A 22,196-nucleotide genomic window follows, 5' to 3' on the forward strand; every position below is an offset into this window, starting at 1 on the left:
ATATCCTTTGTATAGTTGTCTGTGTAGTATTGGAGGTTTTTTGTTTTTTTTCTAGATACTGATTTTTTATATAGTTTACTTATACACATTGCAAATACCTTCTAATGTACAACTTGTCATAAGTTTTGTTTATTGTGTACTTTATTGTCTAGGGTAATATTTAAATTATTTAGTTTAATTAAATGAATCAAAATTTCCTTTTAAAAAGGCTTGTGCTTTTTGCATCTCATCTAAGAAAAAATCTTTCCCTACCCTAAAGTTATGATGTTCTCCTACATTTTATTCTAAAAGTTGTTAAGAATTTTATTTTTCTCATTTGGGTTTTTAATCCTCTTGGAATTGATACTCTGTGTGGTGTGAGGAAGAATAATTTTTTCACAATCAATATTGATTCTCTTTCTGATTTCCATTTTATTCCTGTGGTCTCTCTGTATGTGTGGCCCTGTGCCATTTCTGTTATTTTAATTAATGTAACTTTATAAAAAAAAGTCTTTATCATCTTGCCAATTTTATGAATTGTCTTTGGTGGGTTTTTGCTCTCCCATGTGAAATTTTTTTTTTTTTGTCTTTTTCTAGGGCCGCACCCATGGCATAGAGGTTCCTAGGCTAAGGGTCTAATTGGAGCTGTAGCTGCCAGCCTACACCACAGCCACAGCAATATGGGATCCAAGCCATGTCTGCGACCTACACCACAGCTCATGGTAACGCTGGATCCTTAACCCACTGAGTGAGGCCAGGGATTGAACCTGCAACCTCATGGTTCCTAGTCAGATTTGTCCACCCCTGAGCCATGACGGGAACTCCCCATGTGAATCTTTGAATGAGATCATGTAGTCTCACCAAAATCAAACAGCTGCCAGGATCTTGATTGACACTGAATTAGATTTGTATATACTTGGGAAGATGATTTATCTTATGCTATTTTTTCCTATTCATGTAGGTGATGTCTCCAGTTTTTGCTAGTTCTTCTTTACTGTCCTTCAGTAATGTCTTATAAATTTCTCCTTTTAATGGTCTTGTTCTGTTTATTTCCAGGAGCCTAATAATTTTTGTTTATAATTCCATTTTCTGATTGGTTTTCATTGGAGAAAATTTGATTTTTAAAAACTTTTTATTGAAATACAGTATATGTACAGAAAAGTACACAAAGTAAAAGTACAATGAATTATCACAAAGTAAATGTATTTGTATAACCATTACTCAAGAAATCGAACATCACAACAATTTCCTATATCAGTTATCACCCCCTGCCTTCTCTTGAAAAAGTAATCATTGTCTTGGTTTAGTTTTGGTTATTTTAAATTTTGTATAAATGAAATTTTGCCCTATGGCTTCTCTAGTGTTTGTTATCTTTTACTTAATCAAATATTTGTGAAAGTCATCTGTGTAAATGTATGAAGCTGTAATTTCGTTTTCATTACCATGTAGTTTTCCATTGTAAAATTGTTCTGTTTTATTTATCCATGCTACTGTTGATGGATATTTGGCCTTTTTCTCATTTTGAGCTGTGATAGATTGTGTGAACTTTCATGTTCATGTCTTTTTGCCCCCCCCGTACATGTATTCTGTTGAGCACATATCCAGGAGTAGAATTGCTGTGTGAGTAGATACACACTTATGTTGACCTTTTGGCAAATACTGCCAAACAGTTTTCCAAAATATACCAGTGTGCAATCCCACCAGCAGTGTATACAAGTTCCAGTTAACTCCATATTCTTGCCTACATCTTTTACTATTTTTTTTCATTCTTATGGGTATAGAATAGTATTCACTTGTGATTTTAATTTATAATTCTTTGATGATTATTGAGAATATCAATAGATTTTTGAGGTTGAGAATCTTTTCATATGCATCTTAGTAATTGGACTATCCTTTTACAAAGTGTCTGTTGAAATTCCTTACCCATTTCTCCATTGAGTTGTCTCATACTATTTGTATTGATTTGTAGACATTCCTTATATATATATATATTTTTGTTTTTTTTTTGGTCACACTCTCAGCATATAGGAGTTCCCAGGTTAGGCCTGAACCTGAGCTGCGGCTGTAACCTTTGCCACAACTGGGGCAATGCCACATCCTTAATCCACTGCTCTATAGTAGGAACTCCTATATATTCTTGACTAGTAACATTGTAGTGATCTCTGTCTGTGGTTGCTTTTTTGGTCTCATAATGATACCTCTTGATGAGATGAATAGAAATTTCTTTTAGTGTAGTATATTTTATCTGACTTTCTTGTATAATGCACCATGTAGTTTATGTCCTATCTTGAAGGTCTTGAAGCTAGTCCCCAAATAAATCTAGATCTGCACTGTCCAGTAGCCAGTAGCCACATGTAGCTATTGAGCATTTGAAATGTGACTAGTCTGAATTGAGATGTTCTATAAGGATAAAATACATGCCAGATTTCAAAGACATAGTATTAAAAAAGAATGTAGGAGTTCCCTTGTGGCCTAATGGTTAAGGATTTGGAATTATCCCTGCTGTGCCTCGGGTTCAGTCCCTGGCCTGGAAACTTGAACTTTTGTGTGTCGTGGGTGCGGCCAAAAAAAAAAAAAGTGAATTTTTATTAATAATTTTTATATTAATTACTTCGTGTTAAAATGTTAATATTTTAGATATAGTGGATTAAATAAAATACAGGATGAAGATGACTTTCACCTGTTTTAAAAAATTTTTAAATGGCGTAATTGACTCACATCATATTGTCATATTCTAGAAGCATGCTGTCCAATAGAGCTTTCTGTGATGATGGACATGTATGGACATGTTCTCTATCTGCATTGTCTGGTATGGGAGCCGTGAGCTACATGTGGCTATTGAACATTTAAAAACGTAGGTGACTGAGAGGTGGAGTTTTTAATTAAATCTTTAGTTTAGGCAGCACAATTTTGGCCTCTTCATTACTTTAACATTTACTGGTTTAGGGAGGTTTATAATCCATCTAAAATTGATGTTTACATATGGTGTGAGGTAGGGGTCAGGTTTAAATAATTTATTTTTCTTCTTTATGAAAATCTAGTTGGTCAGGCACCAAGGAAGAGACTCTTTCTCTATCATTAGACTCTTTTGGTTTATTTATATTATCTTACACCAAATACCACACTGTCTTTAGTAACTGATAGATAAAAATGCTCCACTCTTGTTTTTTAAGAGTATCTTGGCCATTCTTGACCCTTCTTATATCCATATAAACATTAAAAATACTTCATTAATTTTCGTACTTCTGAGATTTTGATTGGGGTCATGTTGGGTCTTTATCTCATCCAGTCATGAACATGATAAGGCCATCTATTTATTTAGGTCCTTCATTTCTCTCAATAATATGTGATCCTTTTTTTATGAAAAGATATTGATCATCTTTCATTAGATTTATTTCTAGCCATTTGCTAAGATAAATGATAATTTTGTTCTAATTTCATTTTCTAATTATTTCAGGTATAGAAAATACAATTGATTTTAACTTACTGTCCTTATATCCAGCAACTGTACTAAATTTATTAATTCTTATAGGTTCTTATGGACTTTCTGCGTATTCAGTCCTGCCATTTGTGAATAATGACAGTTCCATTTCTTTCTGATTTTTACACATTTTATTATTGTATTTCATCTTATTGCCTTATTGTGCTGACCAGGACCTCAAGAACAGAGATCAGCAGTCTTTTTTGTAAAGGACTGATAGGAAGGAAGCCAACATTTCCTTTATAAGTGTGTATAGACTGTTAAGTATTGTGCTTTTAAAAGGAGTCAGAATAGTCTTGTGGGTAAGTTTTTAGCAAATTTATATTAATTCGAAGGGCTATATACTCTTAACAAATTAAAATGGGCTATTTTTATAGAGAATTGGAGAAGGAAAGAACAGCTTAGCCATGAAAAAGGTGGGGTACAGCATTTACCTAGTGAATTGGCAACTCCTGGAAAGTTTATGTTCATTTCAAATGTGTGTAAGCATAACTAATGCTTGCTTTTCTTTCCCTTTAGGAGAAATAGAAATGAAGGTACATATGCACACAAAATTTTGCCTCATTTGTTTGCTGACATTTATTTTCCATCATTGCAACCATTGCCATGAAGAACATAACCATGGTTCTGAAGAACATCACAGACACCATCGTGGAATGACAGAATCGGAGTCAAGCAAATTTTCAGTGCTGGATGCTGAAAATGAAAAAAAGTATTATATTGAAAAACTTTTTGACCGTTATGGTGAAAATGGAAGATTATCCTTTTTTGGTCTGGAGAAACTTTTAACAAACTTGGGCCTTGGAGAGATAAAAGTAGTTGAGATTAATCATGAGGATCTTGGCCACGATCATGTTTCTCACTTAGATATTTTGGCAGTTCAAGAGGGAAAGCATTTTCACTCACATAATCACCAGCATTCCCATAATCATTTAAATTCAGAAAATCAAACTGTGACCAGTATATCAACAAAAAGAAACCATAAGTGTGATCCAGAGAAAGAGACGATTGAACTGTCTGTCAAATCTGATGATAAACATATATATGACCGTAATCATCGCTTATGTCATCACCATTGTTTGCGTCATCACCTCGATCATAACACTACTCGCCATTTTCCTAATGATTCCATTACTCACAGTGAGCGTGGGGAGCCTAGCCATGAACCTTCAACAGAGACCAATAAAACACAGGAGCAATCTGAAAGTAAGATGAAAGGAAAGAGGAAGAGAAAAGGGAAGAAAAGTAATGAAAATTCTGAGGTTATTACACCAGGTTTTCCCCCTAACATTGATCAGGGCGAACAGTATGAGCATAATCGGGTCCACAAACCTGATCGTGTACATAACCCAGGCCATTCTCATGTACGTCTTCCAGAACATAATGGTCATGATCCTGGTCATGGACACCAAGATCTTGATCCTGATAATGAAGGTGAACTTCGACATACTAGAAAAAGAGAAGCACCGCATGTTAAAAAAAGTGCAATTTATTCAGCTGCTAGTCACAAAGATCATAATGAAGATGACCGGCAACATGAGGTAAGCAGAACAAGGTGGTTGGTCTGTAATTCTCAGGTGATTGTGGAATATCTTTAGATAAAAAAGAGAACAAGAGGAATAGACAACCATATTCAAACTTATTTCCAGTTACAAAATACATTAAGGAATAAAAATCAGATTAAAGATTTTTTTGTGTCTTCTTTTTTTTTGTCTTTTTTTGCCATTTCTTGGGCCGCTCTCACAGCGTATGGAGGCTCCCAGGCTAGGGGTCGAATCAGAGCTGTAGCTGCCGGCCTACGCCAGAGCCACAGCAACTCGGGATCTGAGCCGCGTCTGCGACCTACACCACAGCGCACGGCAATGCTGAATCGTTAACCCACTGAGCAAGGACAGGGATCGAACCCGCAACCTCATGGTTCCTAGTCGGATTCGTTAACCCCTGCGCCACGACGGGAACTCCTGTGTGTCTTTTTTTTTTTTTTTTGGTCATTTTAGGGCTGCACTTGCGGCATATGGAGGTTCCTAGGCTAGGGGTCTAATTGGAGCTGTTGCCACCAGCCTATGGCAGAGCTGCAGCAACATCAGATCTGAGCCTCGACTGTGACCTACATTATAGCTCATGGCAATGCTGGCTCCTTAACCCACTGAGCGAGTCCAGGGATTGAACCCATAATCTCATGGTTCCTAGTCGGATTCGTTTCCGCTGCGCCATGATGGGAACTACAGATTAAAGATTTTTATCTGGATTTCTTACTTGCATTGTTGATTCTCAAATTTGGGTTCCTTCAAATATAAATGTTTAAAAGTTGTTAGACAATCCGGCGTTGCCGTGAGCTGTGGTGTAGGTCGCAGACTCGGCTGGGATCCCGCGTTGCTGTGGCTCTGGCCTAGGCTGGTGGCTACAGCTCCGATTAGACCCCTAGCCTGGGAACCTCCATATGCCATGGGAGCGGCCCAAGAAATGGCAAAAAGACCAAAAAAAAAAAAAGTTGTTAGAAAATGTATTCTTCATTTTCATTCTTTATTATATTGCTTAAGACTTGTTTTGACTTCCCAAGTTAGTTTACATGTTAGTGTTAGTTGGTTTCTAGATATTTGAAAATTGAAGCCTTTTTTTGTTGTTCAGCCTCTTTTCTTGGGAAGTGATTACACAGTTTCTTTTCCGTTATTGTTAACTTATTAAGAATGGAATACTTCCCAGTCATTGATCTAGGTCCATTGTCAGGTATTTTGCACATGTTTAATAGGTTTGTTTTCTCTGTCACTTTATCATAGAACATACATTCTCATGAACTTTCTCATGCTTCAGACAGATGTACAGTGAATACAAAAAGATACTATAAAATAGGAAGCTCTGATAGTATTTCGATTGTTCTGTTTTTCTAAAATTTTTATCATTTTTTGAATACTTTCATATTTGATTTGTCTTTCTTGTTTTTTTGTCTTTCTTGATGTTTTAAAAAACTATTCACTTTAAAAACATTTATTTTTGTTTAATTAAAAGAATATCAAGTAATTCTTATTTTTAGCTCTCATTTCAAGTTTAGAAAAGGTGGTTGAATTTGTTTATATTGTTGAGTTGTTTTTTTTTGTGTGTGTAAAAAGCAGCACCATCTAATGTGGAAAATGACCTCAACCTTTATTGTTTCTGTCTCTGGTTGTTTTTTTTTTTTGGGGGGGGGGTCTTTTTAGGGCCACATTCACAGCATATGGAAGTTTCCAGGCTAGGGGTTGAATCGGAGCTGTAACTGCCAGCCTGCACCACAGCCACAGCAACACGGGATCCAAGCCTCCTTTGCGACCTACACTGCAGCTAGCAGCAATACCAGAACCTTAACCCACTGAGCGGGGCCAGGGTTTGAACCCACATCCTCATGGATACTAGTCAGGTTCGTTACCACTTAGCCATAGCAGGAACTCCTCTGTCTCTGTTATTGACGTGTGTAAATATCTTTGTTTCTTTACTGGATAAATCATGAGGTATTTGGTTTTTAGCAAATTTAAAATTTTTTGTGTACTTTTAAGGAAATACACAAATTTGTTTTTATGGGTAATATCCCAGAGTCTTCTGTTAATAATAACTGGACATTGTCATTAATGTTTACTCTTTGTATTCTGTTTTTGGGGTCTGTATCATCAGACTTGTTATTTTGTATCCTCATAGGCTTGATGCGTGTTGGGAATTTTTTCAGAATTTCTGGAAATGATCAATGCATTGAATAGGGTAGAACCTCATGATAAGACTGAGAAAAAAATAGTTTTTTTGGTATGTTGTTACTTGTTTTCTTCTTTGTTTTGTTATATTTAGTACTTAAAGTACTGGTGGATGAAGCTGCCTTTTTGAATCTGTAAGTTTTAGCACTGGGCTGGAATTCCCCTATGTGTTATTCTTTTGGGGTATCTTAGGTAGTGAAAATGTCTATGTTCCATTATTTTAATATAAAGTTATTAAAGTAGTCTTAAGTGTATTTAACACTCTTTCACAAATAAGACTCTTGAGTGACTGATAATTGTACTTGGTCTAGGGAAGTGATTTTTTTTTTTTTTTTTTCTCATTAAAACTCTTGGGAATGGAATTCCTATTGTGGCTCAGTGGAAACAAATCTGACTAGTATCCATGAGGACACAGGTTCAATCCCCTGACCTCACTTAGTGGGTTAAGGATCTGATGTTGTCATGAGCTATGGTGTAGGTTGCAGATGTGGCTCAGATCTAGAGTTGCTGTGGTGTAGGCCAGCAGCTGCAGCTCTGAATCAAACCCTAGCCTGGGAACTTCCATACACTGCAGGTGTGGCCCTAAAAAGACCAAAAAAAAAAAAAAAGAAGGACAATTCTTGGGATTGTAGTTGTAAGTCATTCTTACAGATGGCAGAAAGTCAACTTTTGTATGTTGCAGTGGAAAAATGGTTAAAATCCATAAAAAATTTTGGATAATCAAGTTGAATTTATTCCTATCATAAATTTCTGTCAAATCATTCTTTGTAGTAGATTTTAGCCTATTACAGATTATTTTCAAATACAATGTAGAATATATTTTACTATTCAGTAATTTCCTTTTCTACATAACCTTAAAGCACTCTTATTTAATATGTTTTATCAATTTCGTTGCAGTGTTTGAACGTCACTCAGTTGTTAAAATACTATGGTCATGGTGCCAACTCTCCAATCTCACCTGATCTATTTACATACCTTTGCCCTGCTTTATTATATCAAATCGACAGCAGACTTTGTATTGAGCATTTTGACAAACTTTTAGTTGAAGATATAAATAAGGATAAAAATCTGGTTCCTGAAGATAAGGCAAATATAGGGGCATCAGGTAAGAAAGATTTAAGTTCTTTCTCCTCAAAAATGTCTCTCTACTTATTTTACTTAATATAGTTGAATTAGAAAGTAATTCCAAATGATTGCCTTCCTTTTGGTGACTTTCAGTATGTTTTAATCAGGTTTAGCTATGTATGTTTAGAAAAGATCAGGGGAAGGGCAGGAGGCTCACTACTGTTTACATCTCTTCTGGCAATATGGAGGAATGAATTGCTACGGATGGAGAACAGATAGATTAGAAAGGAAATACAGGTTTGTGATAGATTCTTGATGGGCAAATATTAATAAGGGGGCCCCTAATTAAAGTTATTTGATGTTATAATTAACTTTTAGCATAATTGAGGAGCTCTGGTGAAAAGCTAAGATTATTAAGTTTTTAAGGAAGTAAAAAGAGAAGCCATTGTAGTTAAACTGTGGGAATCTCTCAGAAATGCCAGTGATTGGCACATGAACTTCATCATGGGACTTCTAGAGAGTAAAACCAAAGCTATTTTTAATTTTCTCTTTAGGTTCTTTTTCATCATATTCAGTTGGCCAGATTGTTCCCTCTTGATATTTACAGGTACTTCCCACCTAATATTTCTGGAGCTTCTACTCCACATGAAGTTTATACCTCTTCTTGAATTCCAAATGCCATTCCAGTTCATTCTTTTGATAAAATCTGAAAATCTTTGATTTTTTTCCTCTTATACTTTTTTGTTTTCATTTCCTATTTTCCCTTATATAATCAGTTGAGTTATAAAAATCTTCCAACTCTATCCACCCTGTTACAATTTTAGTTCAGATACTCCTCAATTCTTAACTGAATTGTTGAAATAACTTCATAACCTTCCCTGCTTATTTTTTCTTCCTCCCTTGCAGGTCATGCTTAGCACTTAAGCTAGTTTTATTTTTCCAAAGTACAAATGAGATTCTCTGACATGTTTTTTTCCTTCTTGGTAAAAGCCAGCATTCAGTTAATGTACATATTTTTCTTTCATTTATTAACAAACATATTTCAGGCACTGTTGTAAACTCAACTCATTTACTCCTCATAATAGTCCTAACAGGTAGAAAATGTTACCCCTAATAACTTTCCCAAGGTCTCAGAGCTAGTGAGTAATGGTGGTAGGGTTCAATATTGGGAAGTTTAACTATTTTGCTATCCGTGTGCTGAGTGTTTTACATTTTATCATCACTAAACTTTAATAATAATTATTGAATAGTTATGTGAAGGAGCTATTATATGATTCTTCTTTTACAGATAAGGAAGCTGAGGTATAAGAACGTTAGTAACTTCCCCACAATTCCTAGGCCTAATAAATGATAAAACCCACTAAGCCTCGGGGAGTTCCTGTCGTGGCTCAGTGGTTAACGAATCCGACTAGGAACCATGAGGTTGTGGGTTCGATCCTTGGCCCTGCGCAGTGGGTTAAGGATCCGACGTTGCCGTGAGCTGTGGTGTAGATTGCAGATGCAGCTCAGATCCCGCGTTGCTGTGGTTCTGGTGTAGGCCAGCGGCTACAGCTCCAATTTGACCCCTAGCCTGGGAACCTCCATATGCCACAGGAGCGGCCCAAGAAATGGCAAAAAGACAAAAAGACAAAAAAAAACCCCCAAAACCCCAGCAAGCCTGAGGCTTGATAAAAATCCTGGGCAATCACTATGTTGTTACCTTCCAAATTTAGGTAATTCTGTTATCACCATTATGATTTTAGTCATAGCTTTACACTGTTTAATATTTTTCATTAGATCTCTCTAATATTTTTCTTTACTTTTTAAAACTTTGTGAGCAGTAATATCTAGGAGAACATGGATTTAATGTGATAGTTATTTTTTTTCCTCATGTTTTAGGATACTTCATTATACTATGTTCTTAAAAATTGAGTATTGTGTTTTGTTCCCCAGTCAGGGTTTCCAGAATGTGATCCATGCCTACCTACCTTTCCATCCTTATCCCCCACCATTCATTTCTTCCCTCCTAGCTCTCTAGTCATAACAAACTCTTGACAATACATTATGCTGGCTCTCCCTCATTCCTTTCTGCCTTTTCACATTCTAAACATCTCTATTTGACTGACTACTGTGACCCTCAAAGGTTCAGCTCAAGGATTAGCCTCTCTGTGATAACTTACGGACCATCCGAGGCCTAGTTAAGTCCCCTACCTTGATATCCTCTAGATAGCTCCATCATGGTGTAGAGTTTGGCGACATTAATAATCGGATTGGTTATCTGTTTTTGTTTGACTTTAGTTGCTTAAAGGAAGTGACTGGGTCTTTCCTTTCAGCATCCCTAATGCCTAAGATAAAGGGTACTTTGGACAAAAAGTAAGCACTCATGTATTGATTGAATGAATAATTGCTTAATATTAGTCTCTAAGCTTTTGATAATAACCCAGGAAGAATACTTGTCAGTCAGCCTAGTGTACTTTGATAATACAGTGTTCTCAGAATGAGTGATATTTCATCCACTTCATCATGTGCAAAATCATGATGAATGCAGTTCTGGTTAAAATGCCCAAGATGTAGAGGTGCTCTTGCATAGTAATTATAAGGACTAAATTGATGTTTATGAGTATGGGCTGAAAACAGAATTCTGATAAAATAGATAAAAGATTGAAAGCAGCATTTAAAAATTTTTAATAGTGTAGTAATAAGGTAGACATGTTTAAGAATATCATGTTCTAGTAAAAGAGTTTTATTTGAGATAGACATATTCTTTAAACCTTAATAGAGTACACATTAAAAGAATTGCTTTCAATACATAACTGAGTCTCCTAGATTCCTACATACTCTTGGTTAATTTCTTTGCAATAGGAAAATGACTTCAGAATAGATAAATTAATCATAATAGCCTTTATTGGAACCTTACCACAATACTTTTACAAGAATTATTTAATTTGTTACATCCATGAGCTAGGCACTTTTATTTACTTCTCTTTGCCTAGGAAATGAGGCTTTGAGAAGTTAATTAACATGCCCAAGGTCACATAGCTGCCAGGTAACTAGAGTAGTCTCTGTCTAAAGCCTTTACTACAACCACTGTTCTCTCATGTAGTGTGCTCTACTGCTTCTTGTTAGAAAGTTTCTTAAGTATGCTTTGCTAGAATGTAAGTGACAAGGAGATAAGGAGAGCTATGTGTAGTTATTTTTACATAAGGCAATCATATACAGGAAAGTGGTTAGAAGTAAATATTAGTGTAAGTAAGTATTGCTATAAATAAAGATTAGTAATTAAAAAAAGCAAAATCCAAAAATAGTCTAGTAGACAAGCTGGGTTTGGTCTAGTAAGATCTGGAAAGTCAGAGAAAGTGAGTCCACACACCAGACTTGAGTGATGATCTTTGGATGAATAAAATATGTCCCTTTCTTGGCTTCTTCTTGCTCACTGATCTTTGTAGATGAGTAAACACCTTGAGAGCCACAATCTCTCTCAGGTGCTTACAAACTCTCACTGTGGCAGGAGAAAAGGGGAAGCTAGGTCTAAGATTATTTAGCTTAATTAAAAATAAAATATATTTGTTCTTTTAAAAATGGAGACAAGATTGTGGCATCTAGAGTTAAAACTAAATAGCCTTTTCTATTTTTAAGGTTTCTAAAAAGCTAGTTCTTTGTTTTCAGCTGTGGATTATGACTTAGAGTTGTCTGTGTTGTAATGTTTACATAATCTATATATTTTATAAACAAAACTGTTGACAGATGCTTGACTATAGTAACATTGAAAATTACAGTTTATTCAATCTGAAAAGCCTTAGAGGAAATTATACTTGTTTTGAAAGCAAATATATTACTAATAGTGAATATTGATTTGTTGTTTGCAGGTGGTTATTAGTGTTGTCAGAAATGAAGCTTGAATTAATTGTCCTGATAGATGTTAATAATTGTTAGAGAGAATGTCCTGCTAGTAATTATTTTTAATGACAGCTGCACCATTAAGAAAGGTTAACTTGTTCTGTGTAAATCTCCCATAGTGACATAGCTACTACCTCATTAACTGTTCGAAGACTGCTGTAAACCAAATATGCTATATACTGTGTAAGGTAGAAATCGTTTGTTTCACAAGATTGGTTCATTTAGTCATAGAGTTGACCCTAGCTTAATTACCAAGGGGGGGTTATGAATAGGCCGCTAAGCATTTTCTGCCAATTAAAATGCTGAAACAGTGTAGAAAACTGCCATCTTGCACATGCTTTGAACCAAGTTAATTAGAAAGTTTCCACAGATGAGTGCTTCTTTTTAAAAGAATGCATTTTCTCTCTAGATAATGAGAAAGGGAGTTGGTGAATAACTAAGCTTGAAGACCTTTAACATTTTAAGCGACCTAATTTGCAGAATAAGTGTAGCTTGTTTCAGACATTTAGTGTTTTTTATTGCATAAGGTATATTGGGTACAAATAAAGAAAACATTTGCTGGTTGTATTTAATAGTTTTCATAGTTTCGTATAAGTTTTATAAGAGGTGCCTTTAATTATTTGTTTATTGTTGTTATTTTGGGTTTTTTGCTTTATACCAAACAAATTGTGATTGAAAAAGCACTGTAATTTGTTTAGAAATAAGAACAGTTTTATTACCTGAATTGCTTTTTTGTACACCTAGAAAATTATGATAGAGTTCATATGAGCTTTACATGTAAATGTTATTAATTCTAAAAATAAGTATTTAAATAGGATGGAAAGGTGTTTCAAGTGCAGTAAATTCAAAACAAATTTACTTCTCATAGATCAAAGGAATTGTAATTTTCCTTAAAGAATATTTCTAAATTGTTAGTAAACTGTCACTTAAATTTTTAGTGCTAGAAAGCTAAAAATAATGTTAAAAATTAACAAGAAATCAGCCTAAGAAAACATGTATCTATAATAACACACACTTACGGAATAGTATGGCTGTTTTGCTAATGAAACAGTTGTGATAAAATAGTTATAATCTAGAAAATATGTAGAAAACTTATCTGAAAAGGGAAATCCAGCTCTTTTTTTTTCTGGACACTGACAAAAGTAACAGTTTATGTTAGATGGGATATAAATTCTTTAAATTAATTTGCCTTATTATATATATTTGTGATGACATAGAAATAAGTATAAATATACTCTGATAATTTTGTGTAGTTACAGGTTGTTTTATAATAATCTTTTGTCCCTTTTCCTCTATCCTAATTAGCTCAAATATTGAAAGAGTGATTGCTATTTGGATTAATAAAGTTAGTATTTCTTCCTACTTTTATGTTTAATTATACATATTTTTCTTATAGATCCCCTTTTATGTGAAGCCACCTCTATGAGATAAATGCATAAGTGATAAATCATTTGGCCAAGAATTCTCTGAAAATAGTATGATTTACTGGAGAAAACAGTGGATTAAGAGAGGACTTTGGGTTTAGTTTTTTGTTGTTGTTGTTGTTGTTGTTGTTATTGTTGTTGTTGTTGTTGCTATTTCTTGGGCTGCTCCCCAGGCATATGGAGGTTCCCAGGCTAGGGGTTGAATCGGAGCTGTAGCCACTGGCCTATGCCAGAGCCACAGCAAGGCGGGATCCGAGCCGCGTCTGCAACCTACACCACAGCTCACGGCAACACCAGATCCTTAACCCACTGAGCAAGGGCAGGGACCGAACCCTCAACCTCATGGTTCCTAGTCGGATTCGTTAACCACTGCGCCACGACGGGAACTCCTGGGTTTAGTTTTGAATTTGCCATTTTAGCTAGCAATTTTTTTTTTATGGTTAAAATATATATATAAAATATATATAGCATAAAATGTGCTGTCTTAACCATTGAAGTGTACAGTCAGTGGCATTTATATAGTCACAATTTTTCACACTTTTTTTTTTTTAATCACCACCCCAGATAGAAACTGTGTAACCATTACGCAACAACTCCTCATTTACCCCCAGCCTCTGGTAACTTCTAATCTTCTAATCTTCCTTTTGTCTCTATGAATTTCACTATTCTAGATAGTGCATATATATGTGAAATCAAAGTATTTGTCTTTGTGTCTGGTTTATTTTTAAATACTCAGCATGTTTTTTTTATTTTACTTTTAAAAAATTAAAATATAGTTGATTTACAATGTTGTACAAGTTTCTGCTTTTTAGCAAAGTGACTCATATATACATATATACACATATACACATACATACATGTATGTATATATACATAAATAGTTATAACTATGCATATGTAGTTAATACACACACACACACACACATTCTTTTTAATATTCTTTTCCATCATGGTTTATCCCAGAAGATTGGATATAGTTCCCTGTGCTTTCAGTAGGATCTCATTGCTAATTATTGCTTTTAATAGTTTGCATCTACCAACCCCAAACTCTCAGTCTAGTCCTCTCCCTCCCTTCTCCCCCATCAGTAACCACAAATCTGTTCTCCATGTCTGTGACTCTGTCTCTGTTTTGTAGATGGGTTAATTTGTGCCATATTTTAGCTTCCACCTGTAAGTGATATCATAGGGTGTTTGTCTTTCTCTTTCTGACCTACTTTACTTAGTATGAGAATCTCTAGTTACATCCATGTTGCTGTACATGGCATTACTTGTTCTTTTTAACGGCTGAGTAGTATTCCATTATATATATGTGCCACATCTTCTTAATCCATTTATCTGTTGATGGACATTCAGGTGTTTCCATGTCTTGGCTTTTGTAAATAGTGCTGCAGTGAACATTGGGGTGCATGTATCTTTTTTGTTGTTATTGTTGTTGTTGTTGTTGTTGCTATTTCTTGGGTTGCTGCCGCGGCATATGGAGGTTCCCAGGCTAGGGGTTGAATCGGAGCTGTAGCCACCGGCCTACGCCAGATCCACAGCAACGCGGGATCCGAGCCGCGTCTGCAACCTACACCACAGCTCACGGCAACGCCGGATCGTTAACCCACTGAGCAAGGGCAGGGACTGAACCCGCAACCTCATGGTTCCTAGTCAGATTCGTTAACCACTGCGCCACGACGGGAACTCCCGCATGTATCTTTTTGAATTGTAGTTTTGTCTGGATATATACTCAGTGGGATTGCTGGATCATGCGGTAATTCTGCTTTTAGTTTTCTGAAGTTCATCTATGTTGTAGATATATCAGAACTTCATTCCTTCTTTAGCTGAATAATATTCCATTGAATGTATACAGCACATTTTATTAACCCATACATTCACTGATGGACAGTTGGCTATTGTGAATAATGCTGTAATGAACACAGGCATACAAGTATCTGAGTCTCTGCTTTCAGTTCTTTGGGGTATAGACCTAGAGTGGAATTACTGAGTCATATGGTAATTCTGTTTAGCTTTTTCAGGAACTACCTAATTTTTTCTAATGGCTGTGCATTTTATTTTCCCACCAGAAACATAAGAGGTTTCCAATTTCTCCATATCTTTGCCAACATATGTTTTTCATTTTTTAAACAGCCATCCTAATAGGTGTGAAGCAGTAATATTTAGCATTTAATATCTCTGTGCCTCAATATGCAGATCTGTAAAGTAGAAGGACATTGGTGTACACTAGCCTTTTCAAAATTTTGTTCTTCAGGATACTGGCTCATTGAGATATATTGATAGGTTCCATGATCATGTAAGTTAGAAAAATCATGCATATGTAGTCTCCTTGCAAAGACTCCATCTTACTTAACTGTTACAGTGGGGCGTTTAACCCAGCATTACCAAAAAAAAATTTTTTTTTTTTTTAATGGCTGCACCCACAGCAGGGTTTGAATCCAAGCTGCAGCTGCAACCTACGCTTTAACCCACTGTGCAGGGCCAGAAATCAAACCTGCACCTCTGCAGCAACCCGAGCTGCTGCAGTGGGATTCTTAACCTACTGTGGCACAGAGGGAACTCCCCAAATCTTTTTGATTATTCTCCCCTCACTCCCCTTAAAATACCACTGATCTCATAGAATTAAATGAGAACAGTTTGAGAAATACTTATATAGATTAAAGTCCTTTCTAGCTACAGTATGAAGATAGCTAGTATGTGCCAGTTTAAATAGCCACAAACAAGCAAAGAATTTAAATTAATTATCTTTTTAAAGTATCAGAATAATTGACCTCTTTGAGATTTTTTATAATTTCCAACTCTGTCAATCAAGGCAGTGTATACACAGAGGAGTAATTAAACTATGTTATAATACTCCCAATTGTACTTTCTGTTTTATGTTTTAAAAATGTTATTAGAAGTTACAGGATCCTTTCTAGTCCTGGAAATTGTTATTTTTTAAAATTAATTTGAAAAGGCTTTTGAAGTTAGCAAGCATACTATACATATTTTCAGTAGTTGGAAAAATGAGAAAACTCTTAGAAAGTTAAGATGTTCAAATTCATTTACAGATTATTTAATTTTAATGTAAGAGCAAAGTCTTTTTCTGATTCTTGGTTTTTTTTTTTTATTGTTGTTGTTCAATAACCAAGTTTCTTGACAGTAATATAACCAATAAACCAAATTTATCTGCATTAAATACTTTTTAAAGTGTTTGTGTGTGTGTGTCTGTGTATTTATATCACCTAATTTTGGAGGGGAACTGTGCAAGCTCAATGTAATACCATCTCATTGAGCACCTCCAGATGTCATCATTTATATTCTAAGTAAATGGCATTCATTCAAAGATACAGTGAGAGTGGTGTCCTTGAAGTTGGGCAATACTATGTATGACCTTGGGTTGATTTATATAAGGCTTTTGCCTTTGTGGGATTATGATTTTTTTTTTTTTGTATTTCTTGAGTTTCGGATGTCAAATAAAAAAATGCTGGAGATTTTCTTATCAAAAGTGAGCTTCTCTTTTTCAGACATTTCTTTTAGTTTATAGATTTCCTTTCTCAGGTGGATGAGAGAGAGATGTAATTATCAGAACTAATGCAGGAGAAATTGTCCCTGGGAGTGTGTAATATGTGACATATTTGAGCACACAGGAACTCATATATCCTTTCATACTCAGACCTTCCCTCAACTGCATGTGTAAGCATTTATCTAAAGTGCCAATAATTGGCCTTCAGTTATAATGTATTTAGCTTACCTGTTAGCATGTTGGATAATTGGTTTTCACTGAATTCGACTTTGGTGGATTTATTATTTGGTAACTTGGTTTTTGACTTATTGATCTAAAGCCGTTTAAGATTGTAAATCATCATAGACCATTACAAAATGTCAGTACCTTCATAGACTCTTGAACTTTTCTTCAGATTCAAGATAATGTGATGAGAATTTTAGAAAGGAAATATTTGCTTTTCAAATGTTAATGTGATTAGAATTTTAAAAAGGAAATATTTGTTTGGAATAATGTTCTTTTTCAAATACAATTTTTATGATTAGGGAACAGAATCAGATTTTTGTTCAGCTCTTTAATTAGATTTTATAAATATGCTTATAAGAATATATATATGTATGTTTAATAGGGTATTAAATTTCATAACCCAATAAGCTCAAACTGTAAAATATGCTGTATTGCAAACATTTTATTAGCCTATTAGATTGTATGAAAGTTGTTAATCATCTTGAATGCCTGTTGTATCAAATTAATGGTATTCCCTCTATATTAAGGTTTAGAAATTTAATATTTATTGCAGATGCCTTAATGGGCAAATCTGGAAATGATTGAATATATATTGCCCAGTGTAGAATATAGTATAACCCTAGAAAAAAGAATAAATCAAGTTAAGATTTATCCAAGTAGATTTGGGCAGGTACAGATTTTAATTTAGCACCTAAATTTGGTTATATGAATTTTCTTGGACACTGGGACATAGGAATGAAATAAGAAATACTTATTGGGTAATTTTGGTGAATAACTCCAGTGTATTTTTGGTGAAAATTCTGATTAATAAAAATTTCTAGTAATTATGAAGAGCTAATGGATTTCTTTATTCCAATTAATGTATTTTGAGTCTTGTCTGTCTGTGTTGTCAGTCCTCATCCATATATATTTTCATTAGTGAGTATATAGTTATTTTTTTTTTTTTACTTCAGAGTATCTCGGAATATGAATTACTGGCTTTTCCAAGTAGCTTAGTGCTGTTTTTTTAAAAAGATCTTTTATTTTTTTAATTTTATAAAAGTATAGTTGATTTATAGTGTTTTGCCAATTTCTGTTGTACAGGGAAGTGACTCCGTTATATATATATATAATATATGATATATACATATATGTATATGTGGGTATATATATTATATATTTGATATTTATTGCATCTTATATATGCAAACATACCTTTTTTTTTATATTATTTTCCATCATGGTCTATCCCAGGAGATTGGATATAATTCCCTGTGCTATTCAGTAGGACCTCATTGCTTATCCTTTCTAAATGTAACAGTTTGCATATACTAAGCCCAGACTCCCAGTCCATTCCTCTCCCCTTCCCCTTGGCAACCAAAAGTCTGTTCTCCATGTCTGTGAGTCTGTCTCTGTTTGTACACAGGTTCATTTGGGCCATATTTTAGATTCTACATGTAAGCGATATCATATAATATTTGTCTTTCTCTTTCTGACTTACTTCACCTAGTATGAGAGTCTCTAGTTGCATCCATGTTGCTGTACATGGCATTATTTCATTCTTTTTTTTTTTTTTGGTCTTTCTAGGGTTGCAGGTGTGGCATGTGGAAGTTCCAAGGCTAGGGGTCGAATTGGAGCTACAGCCACTGGCCTACACCACAGCAACGTGGGATCTGAACCATATCAGCAACCTAAACTACAGCTCACAGCAAAGCCAGATCCTTAACCCACTGAGCGATCAAACCTGCATCCTCATGGATACTAGTCAGGTTCATTACCGCTGAGCCACAAGTTTACTTTTTAGGGCTGCACCCTTGGCATATGGAAGTTCCCAGGCTAGGGGTCAAATCAGAGCTGTAGCTGCCGGCCTATACCACAGTCACAGCAACACGGTATCCGAGCTAAGTCTGCAACCTGCATCACAGCTCACAGCAACACTGGATCCTTAACCCATTGAGTGAGGCCAGGGATTGAACACACATTTTTGTGGATCGCAGTTGGATTTGTTTTTGCTGAGCCATGATGGGAATTTCTATTTCATTCTTTTTAATGGCTGAGTCGTGTTCCATTGTCTGTATGTATGTCTTCTTAATCCATTCACCTGTTGATGGACATTTAGGTTGTTTCTATGTCTTGGCTATTGTAAATAGTGCTGCAGTGAACATTGGGGTACATGTATCTTTTTGAATTATAGTTTTGTCTAGATATACCCAGAAGTGAGGGTAGTTCTTTTTTTTTTTTTTTTTTCATTTTTTTAAAGTTTCATTGACATATAGTTGACTTACAATGTTGTGATAATTTTTGTTGTACAACCAAATGATTCAGTTATACATGTACACACACCCATTCTTTTTCAGATTCTTTCCCCATATAGATTATCACAGACTATTGGGTAGAGTTCCTCTGCTATACAGCAGGTCTCTGTTGGTCAGTCTTTCTATATACCATAATGTGCATATGCCAATCCAAAACCACTAGACCATCCCTCCCTGCTACCTGTCCCTCTTAGCGACCATAAGTCAGTTTTCAAAGTTCTTCAAATAAGTTCATTTGTATCCTTTTATTTTTAGAATCCACATATAAGTGATATCATATGATTGTTTTTCACTAACTTCACTTAGTGTGATAATCTCTACATCCATCCATGTTGCTGCAAATGGCATTATTTCATTCTTTTTTATGGCTGAGTAGTATTCCATTGCTTATATGTACCACAACTTCTTTGTCCATTCTCCTGTAGATGGGTTTTTAGGTTGCTTTCACGTCTTGACTGTCAAAACAGTGTACAGTGAACATTGGGGTGCATGTACCTTTTTGAATTATGGCTTTCTCTAGATAGATGCCCAGGAGTAGGATTGCTGGATCATATGATAGTTCTGTTTTTAGTTTTTTGAGGAACCTCCATATTATTTTACACAGTGGTTGTGCCAAATTACATTCACTCCAACAGTATAGAAGGGTTCCCTGTTCTCTATACCCTCTCCAGCATTTGTTATTTGTAGACTTATGGCCATTCTGACCAGTGTGAGGTAGTACCTTATTGTAGTTTTGATTTGCATTTCTCTAATAATTAGCAGTGTTGAGCATCTTTTCATGTGCCTACCGGCCATTCATATGTCTTTGAAGAATGTCTATTTAGGTCTTCTACCCCACCCCCCCCCGTTTTTTGAAAGTTTATGATTTTATTTTATTTTTGTGTCTTTTTAGGGCCACATCCAGGGCACATGGAGGTTCCCAAGCTAGGGGTTGAATCAGAGCTGTGGCCTACGCCACAGCCACACCAGATCTGAGCCACATCTGTGACCTATACCATAGCTCACAGCAATGCTGGATCCTTAACCCACTGAGCAAGGCCAGGGATTGAACCTTGCCGTCAAGGTTAGATTCATTTCCACTGAGCCATAGCAGGAGCTCCATCTTCTGCCTATTTTTTGATTGGACTTTTTTGTTGTTGTTGTTGTTGAGCTGTATGAATTGTTTGTATACTTTGTAGCCCTTGTTGGTTGCATCATTTGCAATATATTCTCCCATTCTGTAGGTTGTCTTTTTTTTTTTTTTTAGTGGTTTCCTTCAGTCTTATTTTTTTCCTGAGGATTACCTTTGTAATTCTGGCTCTTTCATGCTCCATATGAGTTTTTGAATTCTTTATTCTTGTTCTGTGAAAAATGTCATGGATATTTTGACATAGGCTCACATTAAATCTGTAGTTTGCTTTGGATAGTATGGCCATTTTAACATATTAATTCTTCCAGTCCAAGAGCATGGGATATCTTTCCACTTTTTTGAATACACTTTAATTTCTTTTATTAATGTTTTATCATTCTCAGCATATAAGTCTTTTACCTCCATGGTCAGGTTTATTCCTAGGGTTTGTTTTCTGTGGGTATGTAGGTGATTTTGAAAGGTATTGTTTTTTTAATATTCCTTTTCTAGTATTGTTAGTATGTAGAAATGCAACCAATTTCTGAATGTTAATCTGTGTCTTGCAACTCAGCTGAAATTTTTTTTTTGTCTTTTTTTTGCTATTTCTTGGGCTACTCCCGCGGCATATGGAGATTGTCTAATCGGAGCCATAGCCATCAGCCTACACCAGAGCCACAGCAACGCGGGATCCGAGCCGCATCTGCAACCTGCACCACAGCTCACAGCGACGCTGGATCGTCAACCCACTGAGCGAGGGCAGGGACCAAACCTGCAACCTCATGGTTCCTAGTCGGATTCGTTAACCACTGTGCCATGACGGGAACTCCTCATCTGAATTTTTAAATCAGATCTAGTAGTTTTTTTGTGGAGTCCTTTGGGTTTTCTATATATAGTATCATATTATCTACATAGAGTAACAATTTTACTTTCTTCCAATTTGGATACCTTTTATTTCTTTTTTTCCCTTTGATTGATGTGGCTAGGACTTCCAATACTATATTGAATAAAAGTGGTGAGAGTAGGCAGCTTTGTCTTGTTTCAGATTTTAGCTGGAAGGCTTTTAGCTTTTCTCCGTTAAGTAATAACATATTGGCTGTGGGATTGTCATAAATAGCTTTTATCAATGTTGAGATATGTTCCTGCTATATGCACTTTGGTAAGAATTTTTATCATGAATGGATGTTGGACTTTGTCAGATACTTTTTTGCTTCTATTGAGATGATCATGTGGTTTTTGACTTTTCTTTTGTTAATGTGGTATATGACATTGATTTGCCTTTGTTGAACCATCTTTGTGAATGAACCCCATTTGGTTGTGATGTATGGTCTTTTTTAATATGTGGTTGGATTTAGTTAGCTAAAATTTTGTTGAGAATTTTTGCATCTATATTGATAAGCTATTGGCCTGTAATCTTCTTTTTCTGTCATGTCTTTGGTTTTGGTGTTAGGTTGGTGGTGGCTTCATAGAATGTGGTTGGGAGCATCCTTCTTCAGCCTTTTGGAAAAGTTTAAGAAAGATGGGTATAA

General features: G+C 35.4%; 1 protein-coding gene across 2 annotated transcripts in view; it reads left to right on the forward strand.

Annotated features, from left to right (window-relative positions):
* The window catches only part of SLC39A10 (solute carrier family 39 member 10), a 74,069-nt gene that overhangs the window by 22,127 nt on the left and 29,746 nt on the right, over positions 1-22,196 (forward strand). For both annotated transcript variants that reach the window (XM_047773109.1, XM_047773107.1), the window contains exons 2-3: positions 3,980-5,001; positions 8,074-8,281. In XM_047773109.1, the coding sequence (XP_047629065.1) occupies positions 3,991-5,001; positions 8,074-8,281 (1,219 nt within the window). In that variant the 5' untranslated portion in view covers positions 3,980-3,990. The remainder of the gene's footprint in view (positions 1-3,979; positions 5,002-8,073; positions 8,282-22,196) is intronic.

This window comes from Phacochoerus africanus, chromosome 3, assembly GCF_016906955.1.
Source record: "Phacochoerus africanus isolate WHEZ1 chromosome 3, ROS_Pafr_v1, whole genome shotgun sequence".
Taxonomy (NCBI): Eukaryota; Metazoa; Chordata; class Mammalia; order Artiodactyla; family Suidae; genus Phacochoerus; species Phacochoerus africanus.